At 41.6% G+C, this 12,183-nt stretch overlaps 1 protein-coding gene across 3 annotated transcripts in view; it reads right to left on the bottom strand.

The window, feature by feature from the left end:
- The window catches only part of TPP2 (tripeptidyl peptidase 2), a 97,338-nt gene that overhangs the window by 32,791 nt on the left and 52,364 nt on the right, over positions 1-12,183 (bottom strand). For all 3 annotated transcript variants that reach the window (XM_056555692.1, XM_056555690.1, XM_056555691.1), the window contains exon 23: positions 10,675-10,753. In XM_056555692.1, coding sequence (XP_056411667.1) covers positions 10,675-10,753 — 79 coding nt within the window. The remainder of the gene's footprint in view (positions 1-10,674; positions 10,754-12,183) is intronic.

Raw genomic sequence — 12,183 nt, 5'->3', positions numbered from 1 at the left:
TTATTTTTTATTTTTCTCCCTGCACCCTTAGCTCAGTGTTTTTCTAGCAGGGTGCCTCCAGCTGCTGTGAAACTACTAACTCCCAGCATACCCAGACAGCTTTTGCCTGGTCCAGGCATGCTAAGAGTTGTAGTTTTGCAACAACTGGAGGCACCCTGCTAGAAAAACAATGACTTAGTATTTAAATTCGTTTTTACATGCTCTGGCCGCCTCCCACCACGGGAGCCAACCTGAGCAGATAATCGCATGTTTTCCCGGGGGGCTATATCGCAAAAATCGTGATTCCATTGCTTTTGCAATATATTGTGCAGCCCTATTGGACGATATCCTTACTTTGGCTCAAAACATTACCCCTCATACATCTCCACATTCAACGGACCATATCTCTCCTTTCCAATCTGGGTTTATCATCAACACAGAAAAATCCATTCTATCTCCCTCACAAGAAATAGAATTTCTTGGTTTTCTGATCAACACTCAGAATGCGATTCTAAGTCTTCCTTCCAGGAGATTGAAGACAATATGAAGGGAGACTCAAATTGTATTGAACAAACAATTGATATCCCTTCGAGCCATCACTCGGATTGTGGGACTTCTCTCCTTCATCTATTCAGGTCATCTTCCCAGCCCCGCTTAATTACAGGGCCTTACGTCGTCTAAAAGCAGACATCTGAGATAATGGTTTCCGAGGTTAGGATTATTTTGTCCGCATAACCCAACCAAGAAGCACTCTTATGGTGGCTAGGACACATCCAATCTTGGAAGTGAAAAAAATATTTTCAATTCCGTTCCGGATTTGGTAATAGAATCCGAACGCCAGCCGCAACGGTTGGGGAGCAAGATGCGGTTCCTCCTCTACAGGAGGCAAATGGTCAACAGAAGAATCTCTTCTTCATATAAATTGTTTAGAACTCCTAGCTGGATTTTTTGCCATCAAATACTGTTGTATTCTATTACGAATGGACAACATATCAGCGGTAGCAATACATCAACCGCTTGGGTGGACCAAATCAGAAACCTTGGCCCAATATTGCCAAGAATTTTGCCATTTTCGTTTACACAAGAATATTGTTTTGAAAGCAGAATATCTGCTCGGTCTCTCCAATATTGTTGCAGGACTGGTACTCTCATTTCTTAGTAGATTCCAGGCGACTGGAAACCAGACTCCAATCTCTTCCAATATATAAACTCCCTTTGGGGTCCATTACATCTAGATCTCTTTGTCTCAAGACTAAATCGCTAAACTCCGCGATTTTTCAGTTCGTGTCCAGATCCGGAGGCATAAGGCATAGATGCTCTTCTGCAACTATGGCTACCGGAAACTCTTTACACATTTCCTCCTTTCGCTCTGATTTCGACAGTACTCCAATTAGTCCGATCTCAGAAATCAACTTTAGTACTCATAACCCCGTGGTGGCTAACTCAATCTTGGTTTCCCCAAATATTGGGAATGATTAGAAACTACCCCAGGATACTTCCATCTCATCCTTTGATTCTACAAGACCCTTCAGGGAACCCACATCCCTTGGTCATGTCAGAACTCTTAACTCTCGTAGCCAGGTTCATTTTAGCTAGAGATCTTCTCCCAGATGCTTGGGCTCAAGGTACCAGATCTGCTTACAGATCAGCCTGGAAAGTTTGGTCTGATTGGTGCTCACAACGGAATTTGGATCCCGTTCATGCACCTTTAACCCAGGTTCTAAATTTCATAACACATTCTTTTGAAGCCGGAAAAGCATATCGGACCACTAATGTTTATCGTTCCGCGATTTCTTTTTATCATGCGCCCATTCATTCTATGTCAATCGGTAAACTTCCTTTAATTTGCTAATTATTGAAAGGCATTAAATTTAGACGCCCTCCGTTACCTTAATACCATTCTACTTGGGACGTTTCTAAGATTCTTAATCTTCTTGATTCTTGGGGCGATAATTATCTTCTTTCACTCAAGTTTTTATCTTTTAACCCCTTAAGGACTCAGCCCATTTTGGCCTTAAGGACTCAGACAATTTAATTTTTACGTTTTCATTTTTTCCTCCTCGCCTTCTAAAAATCATAACTCTTTTATATTTTCATCCACAGACTAGTATGAGGGCTTGTTTTTTGCGCGACCAGTTGTCCTTTGTAATGACATCACTCATTATATCATAAAATGTATGGCGCAACCAAAAAACACTATTTTTGTGGGGAAATTAAAACGAAAAACGCAATTTTGCTAATTTTGGAAGGTTTTGTTTTCACGCCGTACAATTTCTGGTAAAAATGACATGTGTTCTTTATTCTGAGGGTCAATACAATTAAAATGATACCCATTATTATATACTTTTATATTATTGTTGCGCTTAAAAAAAATCACAAACTTTTTAACCAAATTAGTACGTTTATAATCCCTTTATTTTGATGACCTATAACTTTTTTATTTTTCCGTATAAGCGGCGGTATGGGGGCTCATTTTTTGCGCCATGATCTGTACTTTTTTTTGATACCACATTTGTATATAAAAAACTTAATACATTTTTTATAATTTTTTTTTAATAAAATGTATTAAAAAAGTAGGAATTTTGGACTTTTTTAATTTTTTTTCGTTCACGCCGTTCACCGTACGGGATCATTAACATTTTATTTTAATAGTTCGGACATTTACGCACGCGGCGATACCAAATATGTCTATAAAAAATGTTTTTTACGCTTTTTGGGGGTAAAATAGGAAAAAACGGACGTTTTACTTTTTTATTGGGGGAGGGGATTTTTCACTTTTTTTTTACTTTTACTTTTACATTTTTTTACATTTTTTTTTACACTTGAATAGTCCCCATAGGGGACTATTCATAGCAATACCATGATTGCTAATACTGATCTGTTCTATGTATAGGACATAGAACAGATCAGTATTATCGGTCATCTCCTGCTCTGGTCTGCTCGATCACAGACCAGAGCAGGAGACGCCGGGAGCCGCACGAAGGAAGGTGAGGGGACCTCCGTGCGGCGTTATGAATGATCGGATCCCCGCAGCAGCGCTGCGGGCGATCCGATCGTTCATTTTAATCGCGAACTGCCGCAGATGCCGGGATCTGTATTGATCCCGGCACCTGAGGGGTTAATGGAGGACGCCCGCGAGATCGCGGGCGTCGGCCATTGCCGGCGGGTCCCTGGCTGCGATCAGCAGCCGGGATCAGCCGCGCATGACATGGGCATCGCTCCGATGCCCGCGGTTATGCTTAGGACGTAAATGTACGTCCTGGTGCGTTAAGTACCACCTCACCAGGACGTACATTTACGTCCTGCGTCCTTAAGGGGTTAAGATCACTGTTTTACTATGTCTCATTTCTATTAAAAAAAAAAGAGTATCGGATGTCAGAGCTCTTGACATCTCTTGTAGACGGTTCTCTCCTAACGGAGTACGTTTTTCTATCTGCAGAAGGACCAAAACCAATCTTATTTCTGTTTTTATCCTGCTTTCCCTCTTAATCCTAACCTTTGTGTAGTTCATTGTATTAAATCTTACGAATCCAAGACTGCATCGTTGAGAGACACAAATTCTACCCAATTACTCATTTCTTTTTGTAAACCTTTTCGGTCAGTTTCCTCCCCTACTTTAGCCAGATGGATAAAACAAACCATGTCTTTGGCTGGAATTGATGTTTCTCTTTTTGGAGCTCTCTAGAGGAGCAATGTCCACTAAATTGTGTCAATCAGGAGGATCTTTGGCAGATATTTTAAAGGCTGCAGAATGGTCTTCAGAATCCACCTTTAACCCCTTAAGGACCCAGCCATTTTACACCTTAGGACCAGAGTGTTTTTTTGAACATCTGACCACTGTCACTTTAAACATTAATAACTCTGGAATGCTTTTACTTATCATTCTGATTCCGAGAATGTTTTTTCGTGACATATTCTACTTTAACATAGTGGTAATTTTTTGTGGTACATTGCATCCTTTCTTTGTGAAAAATTCCAAAATTTGATGAAAAAATTTTAAATTTTGCTTTTTTCTAACTTTGAAGCTCTCTGCTGGATATTCTAAATAAATTTTATTTTTATTCACAAATACAATATGTCTACTTTATGTTTGCATCATAAAATTTATGAGTTTTTACTTTTGGAAGACACCAGAGGGCTTCAAAGTTCAGCAGCAATTTTTCACAAAATTTTCCAAACTCACTATTTTTCAGAGACCAGTACAGTTTTGAAGTGGATTTAAAGGGTCTTCATATTAGAAATACCCCACAAATTACCCCATTATAAAAACTGCAGCCCCCAAAGTATTCAAAATGACATTCAGTAAGTGTTTTAACCCTTTAGGTGCTTCACAGGAATAGCAGCAAAGTGAAGGAGAAAATTCAAAATCTTCAATTTTTGAATTTTTGCAAGGGGTAAAAAAAGAGAACATTTTTACTTGTATTTGAAACCCAATTTCTCTCGAGTAAGCACATACCTCATATGTCTATGTTAATTGTTCGGCGGGCGCAGTAGAGGGCTCAGAAGGAAAGGAGCGACAAATGGTTTTTGGGGGGCATGTCACCTTTAGGAAGCCCCTATGGTGCCAGAAAAGCAAAAAAAAAAACACATGGAATACCATTTTGGAAACTAGACCCCTCGGGGAACATAACAAGGGGTAAAGTGAACCTAAATACCCCACAGGTGATTCACGACTTTTGTATATGTAAAAAAAAATAATAATTTTATCTAAAATGCTTGGTTTCCCAAAAATTTTACATTTTTAAAAAGGGTAATAGCAGAAAATACCCCCCAAAATTTGAAGCGCAATTTCTCCCGATTCAGAAAATACCCCATATGGGGGGGTGAAAAGTGCTCTGCTGGTGCACTACAGGTCTCAGAAGAGAAGGAGTCACATTTGGCTTTTTGAAAGCAAATTTTGCTCTGGAGGCATGCTGCATTTAGGAAGCCCCTATGGTGCCAGAACAGCAAAAAAACAAAAAACAAAAACACCCCACAGGTGTTTCACGACTTTTACATATGTAAAAATTAAAAAAAATTTTTACCTAAAATGCGTGGTTTCCCAAAAATTTTACATTTCTAAAAAGGGTAATAGCAGAAAATACCCCCCAAAATTTGTAACACAATTTATCCCGAGTACAGCGATACCCCATATGTGACCCTAAACTGTTGCCTTGAAATACGACAGGGCTCTAAAGTGAGAGCGCCATGCGCATTTGAGGCCTACATTAGGGATTTGCATAGGGGTGGACATAAGGGTATTCAACGCCAGGGATTCCCAAACAGGGTGCCTCCAGCTGTTGTAAAACTCCCAGCATGCCTGGACAGTCAGTGGCTGTCTGGCAATACTGGGAGTAGTTGTTTTGCAACAGCTGGAGGCTTCGTTTTGGAAACAGTGGCGTACCAGACGTTTTTCATTTTTATTGGGGAGGGGGGCTGTGTAGGGGTATGTGTATATGTAGTGTTTTTTACTTTCTCTTTTATTTTGTGTGTGTAGTGATTTTAGGGTACAGTCACACGGGCAGGGGTTCACAGTAGTTTCTCGCTGGTAGTTTGAGCTGCAGCAGAAAATTTCCCGCAGCTCAAACTTGCAGCCGGATACTTACTGTAAACCTCCGCCCATGTGTGTACCCTGTACATTCACATTGGGGGGGAACATGCAGCTGTTGCAAAACTACAACTCCTAGCATGTACGGTCTATCAGTGCATGCTGGGAGTTGTAGTTTTGCAACAGCTGGAGGCATACTACTTTGGCTGGGGATGCTGGGGATTGTAGTTATGCAACAGCTGGAGACACACTGGTTTGCTACTTAACTCCGTGTTTCACAACCAGTGTGCCTTCAGCTGTTGCAAAACTACAACTCTCAGCAGTCACCGACAGCCAACGGGCATGCTGGGAGTTGTAGTTATGCAACCAGCAGATGCACCACTACAACTCCCAGCATACACTTTAGCTGATTGTGCAAGCTGGGAGTTGTAGTTATACAACAGCTGAAGGTACACTTTTCCATAGAAAAAATGTGCCTCCAGCTGTTGCAAAACTATAAGTCCCAGCATGCCCATAAGGGAATGCTGGGAGTTGTGGTGGTCTGCCTCCTGCTGTTGCATAACTACTGCTCCCAGCATGCCCTTTTTGCATGCTGGGAGCTGTTGCTAAGCAACAGCAGGAGGCTGTCACTCACGTCCAACTGCTGATCCACACCGCCGCTGCAGGTCAGTCCCTCGTCGCCGCCGCCGCTCCTGGAGCCCCGATCACAACACCGGGGATGGGGGTCCCCAGCTGCCGGGGTCCACGTCCCGCACCCGCTCACGTCCTCCGGAAGAGGGGCAGAGTGGGTTGTGGGAGTGACACCCGCAGCAGGCGCCCTGATTGGTCGGCCGGTAAACCGGCCGATGAATCAGGGAGATCGTGAGGTGGCACCAGTGCCACCTCTTCCCTGCTGGCTATGGCTGTTTGGGGCCGTCAGAGACTGGAGACCCGATTGACCCAGAATCCGCCGCAGATCGCTGGCCTGAATTGTACAGCAATCTGCGGCCATCGCCGACATGGGGGATCATCATGACCCCCCCCTGGGCAATATGCCGCGATGCCTGCTGAACGATTTTAGCAGGCATCGGGCACGGGCTCCGCTCCACATGGCTGCGGGAGGCCGGGAAAGCGCATGACGTTCTCATACGTCATGTGTCCTTAAGGACTCGGAAATGGAGACGTATGAGAACGTCATGTGTCCTTAAGGGGTTAAAGGGGTACTCTGGTGGAATTTTTTTTTATTTTTATTTTTTTAAACCAACTGGTGCCAGAAAGTTACAGATTTGTAAATTACTTCTATTAAAAAACCAATCCTTCCAGTGCGTATTATATTAGCTGTTGAATACTACAGAGAAAATTATTTTCTTTTTGGAACACAGTGCTCTCTGCTGAATCACGAGCACAGTGCTCTCTGCTGACATTTCTGTCCATTTTAGGAACTGTCCAGAGCAGCATATTTTCTCCTACTCCGTTCCTAAAATGGACAGAGATGTCAGCAGAGAGCACTGTGCTTGTGATGTCAGCAGAGAGCTCTGTGTTCCAAAAAGAAAAGAATTTCCTCTGTAGTATTCAGCAGCTAAGAAGTACTGGAAGGAGTAAGATTTTTTATAGAAGTAATTTACAAATCAGTTTAACTTTCTGGAGCCAGTTGATTTAAAAATAAAAATAAAAAGTTTTTACACCAGAGTACCCCTTTAAGACTTTTTACTTTAGACCTGAACCTCGTTTCCATGTCTATACTATAATTTTATTTCAAGTATTATAGTGCTGTTTTATTAATATCATTATATTTATTTTGACATTTTATTGCATATTAGCTTTAAACTTCCATAATGAAGCCTCCTGTCGTGCCATAAAATTGGAGATTTTCCTAGTCTAGATGACGGAAAATATAGATTTTATTAACGACAGGAGATGAATATTATCCCTCCCTATTAACCCTACCCTATACTACTCATATGTTTCTTTCTTCCAGTTTGATGCTTCACCCCAGATGGAATTTTGTTTTGGAAGGTTTATTTCTTCTCATCTTCAAGGAACCGGAATTCTACTTCTGATTCTTCGTTGTCAACTACTTCTTCCATAAAGAAGAGACTGTACTTCTACTGTTTCCTACAAACTATTCTATTTAATTTATTACATGATTTACTCCACGATATTTAGTTTATCTCCTTATTGTATACCTTTTAGTTATATGGTTTATATACCACTCTTCGCATAAAGAAAAGGAAGTTCATTACCTGCATGCACCTTATATCACCTGCGCTGGTTGCCGATTGGTTGTCATTGAATACCTAGTTACATATTACCTGTTTTTTCTTTTAAAAAAAGCTTTATTGTACTTTGCTGCTACGTTTTGACAGTAAAGAAGAAGAATAGCATAATGTTCGCCTCCTGTCGATTTTAAAATCTATATTTTCCGTCATCTAGACTAGGAAAATCTCCAATTTTCCTTAACTAAATTTATAAATAATTCTAAAATTATTTTTTCACATTATTAATATAAAAAATGTATTGACTGTAGATGATGGGGAAAGCTTGAATTTAGCATTTTAAATTTAGCACAAGGCAGCAACATAAAATGTGGAAAAAGTAAAGGGTCAGAAGACTTGTAGAATACATTGTATACAGTTTCTGTATCATTTGGAATTAGACTCTCTAGACTACAGGGTTAAAGGGGTACTCCAGGGAATTGAATTTATCCCAATCCACAGGGGATGAGTGTCTGATATCAGGGAGTCCTACTGCTGGGGCTCCTTCCAACTAACCAGTCCTCGGTCTGCTCCTGCCCCTGCCTTCCTGGACGTGGGCAATCAACTGCCCGCTCAGCCAATCACTGGCCGCAATGACGTCCCGCCTCAGTCAGTAATTGGCTTAGCAGGCTGTCACTTGCCCATGTAGACGAAGGTGGGGGGGGGCGGAGCATGCCAAGGAAAGGCCTTGTACAGGAGATTGCGGGGGACCAGTGTTCAAACCCCCTGCGATAGGACATTTATCCCCTATGCTGTAGATACGTGTCTGACAAGTTCAGTTCACCAGAGTAGCCATTTAACTTTAAGTCAGGGAAAGCAATTTAATGACGATTTTAAGCTTCCTGGACTTGGCAATAGCAAAGGCCCCTTACAGCCTTGGCTAAATCCACCCAGACTTCCACTACAGATAATTTGGGGGAATAGAAGGTTCTGGCATGTTGAATTTCAACTGAATTTCCAAACTTCCCTTAGAACGCTTAGCTAAGCAAGGCATTCATCTGTATAGGGGAGGCAAGCTGTCTGCCAAAAGAGCATTCAGCCAACAGCTATTGTATGCGTATGGCTAACCGGGTTATAGTGCGGGTGAACAGAAGAATAATGCAGGGTCTCGGACTGCTACACCTACCTGCAGTCAGGAGCCCCGATCCCCACTTCCAGCGCTGACTTGCGCTTTGAGGCGTGCCCTGGGGCTAGATTTAAATATTCATAAGCGCCGGTCACGTAAACGCTCAGTAGGCACGAGCACGCACGTGACAAGCGCTTATGAATATTGAAATCCAGCTGGCTGGCCCGCCTCAAAGATTGTAAACAGTATGTAAAGTTTATCTGAACACTTTTTTATTGAAAAGCCAGGCATTTTTTAATGGAGACTTCCAATTATTGCATCTATAAATGGTTTGTATCCTATATCTTGCTTAGTAAACCATTTAATAATACAGATGATGCACCGATACAGTAAATAAAGTGTAACCTTCACTTAAATATGGAAATTGTCAAAATACAGGAAAATTCCTCAGTTAAATACAGTAATGTTTTATTAAAAATACTTGTGTAACACTTGCTATTTACAGCACTAAATCCTCTAGAGTTGGTTGATATTTTAATGCTGGAAGCATTAAAATATTCCGTAAGCAGGGGGTAGGTGTGCCTCTGCAAACAAGGTTTGACCCCTTTGTCTCTTATTTTTAGCAGTGGCTCATTTTTCTTTACTGGTCACTTTAAACGTAGTGTTCTCAAGTACTGCTAAAACCTATTGGTGGGGCAGAGTTTTGCATACACTGTGTCAGGCTGGTGCTAGAAATCAATAAAGGCATAATTCTACAAGGATATGAATAAAAGTGCTTTATGCTGTTATCTATGGGATATTCATAGATAAACCTCAGAGCTACAAGAGGCCATACAGCTTTGTTCATGACTATAGTTAGTCAAACATAGCTTGGAGTACTTGGAGGCGGGCTCACACGTAAGTCCTGTGAGCACACTGGGCCCTCCTCCAAACCTTTCTCACCCGAATATTTTTCCGCCTATTATGGAGTTGTATAAGGGCTCACTTTTAGGTCATGATCTATAGTTTTTAGTACCACTTTGGCATAGCTGGGACTTTTTAAAGGTTATTTTTTTATTAAATTTTTTTTTTATTCTTATAAATTTTGACCAAAAAAATATAAAGGCGTTCGGTTTATCTTTTGCTTATGCTGTCCACTGTCTGGGAACAGCTATTTGATATTTTAATAGTTGCCAAAATTCCATATGCGGCGATATCAAATATGCAAGTTATTTTATAATTTTGTTAAAAAAAAAAACGCTAAAAAATAACTAAATAACCAATGAGAAAAGTAGCATAACTGATATTATAGAGCAGTAATGAGCAGTAAGCTTTGAATACAGAAGTAGAGTGAGATACAACACTACAAACTGCTGGCACACCTTTATATCAAGCCACTCCTCTCTTTACTATAGACTTCTATAGGCAGATACAACCAAATACCTTAATGAGCTGATCTGTCTCGACATGACCTTGAGAAGCTTGTGGGAAAGCAGTAAAATGAGCCACAAAAATGGACAAATGGGCAAGTTTCTATCCATAAACCCATAGTATAATTTAAATGGAAGAAACTTTAATGTTAAGTATGTTGACAGTACATAACAGTAATTTTGTGCACAGGCACTTTATATACAAAAAAGTCCTACAATAATGCCAAGAAAGTTAGACGATGAAAAGCTGATGTGGTCAAGCTGAACTGCAGTATCGAAAACACAACTTATTAGAAAGACCGTGCTACAAGCTGGGTCAAGTAGTACATGTGTGTTGTCTAAATGCATGTAACAGAGCTTCAGAGGCGGCATGTTTTTTTCTCAAAGTAGGTGTCAGGAATTAAAGTATTCTTTTAATTGTATTACGTCATTGGGGAAAAATAAATATTAGATACTTACGGCTTTCTTGCCAAGCTCTGACTTAGACAATGTGAGCGTGCCACTTAGATAGCAGCCTGGACCAGCACCCTTAGGTATTCTGTTAAACAGAATTAGGAGAATGACAAAGTAAAAAAAAATTACAAAAATACAAAACATGTTCATAAAACACTAATACCACTGAACTTCTTTCAATAAAGTTTTAACCCTCGACATCCAATTACATCATGGTAACAATTTAAAGGGAACCTGTCTCTTTCATGCTGCCTGAACCAGCCCTACTGACTTGTTGCTCATTAATAGGGCTTCATAGTAGAGCCTTTCCCATACCTGGTGGCTTCCGGCTGCTTTCAGCATCTGACAGCTGTGGTTAGTAAACAGCATGACAGTGTTTTAACCCACTAAATCCTGCTGTTTAAAATGAGGACACCTAGGTTAGATGCTGCATTCCGGTTACTTTCAAGGACAGATTGGGACCCCCCAGGGTGCAATCACAAGGTGTCAGTCAGTTGCTTTTGCAGCTGGGGGCCTTCTGACAGCCTCCATGATAGCAACGCTTTTCAAGAACTAGGTACTGCAATAAACTGTACAAGCAATCAAGTGATCATGTATTGAAGTCCACTAGGTGGGACTAAACATTTTACTAAATATCCCCCATAAGAATAAAAAAAAATAAACAATTAGAATTCCATTTAAAGATATCTCCATACTGTCTACAAATCATATGTTAACAAAACTGATGGGTGGTCTTTTACCAGTGAAAAGGCCTGAGTTTTAAATGAGTCAACTCTGCTAAAAACCCTCTCCTTGGCTCAAGAGATGTTACTAGCACTCCCCTTTGTCATAACACTCAGAGTCATCTCTTAAAGGGATACTCCGCTGCCACAGCGTTCGTAACATTTTGTTCCGAACGCTTGGAGCGGGCGGTCGTGACATCATGGCCACACCCCCTCAATGCAAGTCTATGACAGGCCACCACGCCCCCTCTAATAGACTTAAATTGAGGGGGTGTGGCATGGCATCACGAGGGGTGTGGTCATGACGTCACAACCCACCACCGCCCGCTCCCAGCTTTCTAGACGAACGCCATGTGCTGCACAGAGAATGGGGGATTCCATCGGCGGGACCTCAGCGATCATCTTATCCTTTGGATAAGATGTCTAGGGGTGGCGTACCACTTTAAAGGAAAACTGTCACATGTTGACTCTCGCACTAAAACCAGGTACTGACGGATAACGCGGGGGACGCCGATTCATATGATCCCGACCTTGCCCGGATCCGTCCAGCCGTTGGCCCGCAATCTTAGTTTCCTATATATGCAAATGTAGCTGTAATTGTCACTGGGTTTTTTAGGAGCCTAGTGGCACTGTGATGTCAGCGCCGCCCGTCCGCAGCGCCGCCCGTCCGCAGCGCCGCCTGCTGATGAATATTCATCCCCCCCTCCCTCCGGCTCGCCCTCTCCCCACAGCTCCTAACTGGTCTTCACTGCGCATTCACTGCCAGTTACAACCACATTTGCATATATAAAAA

Source organism: Hyla sarda, chromosome 2, assembly GCF_029499605.1.
Source record: "Hyla sarda isolate aHylSar1 chromosome 2, aHylSar1.hap1, whole genome shotgun sequence".
In the NCBI taxonomy this organism is placed as follows: Eukaryota; Metazoa; Chordata; class Amphibia; order Anura; family Hylidae; genus Hyla; species Hyla sarda.
Note: the sequence above shows the minus strand (reverse complement) of the source record. Positions and strands in the feature narration are given on the sequence as shown.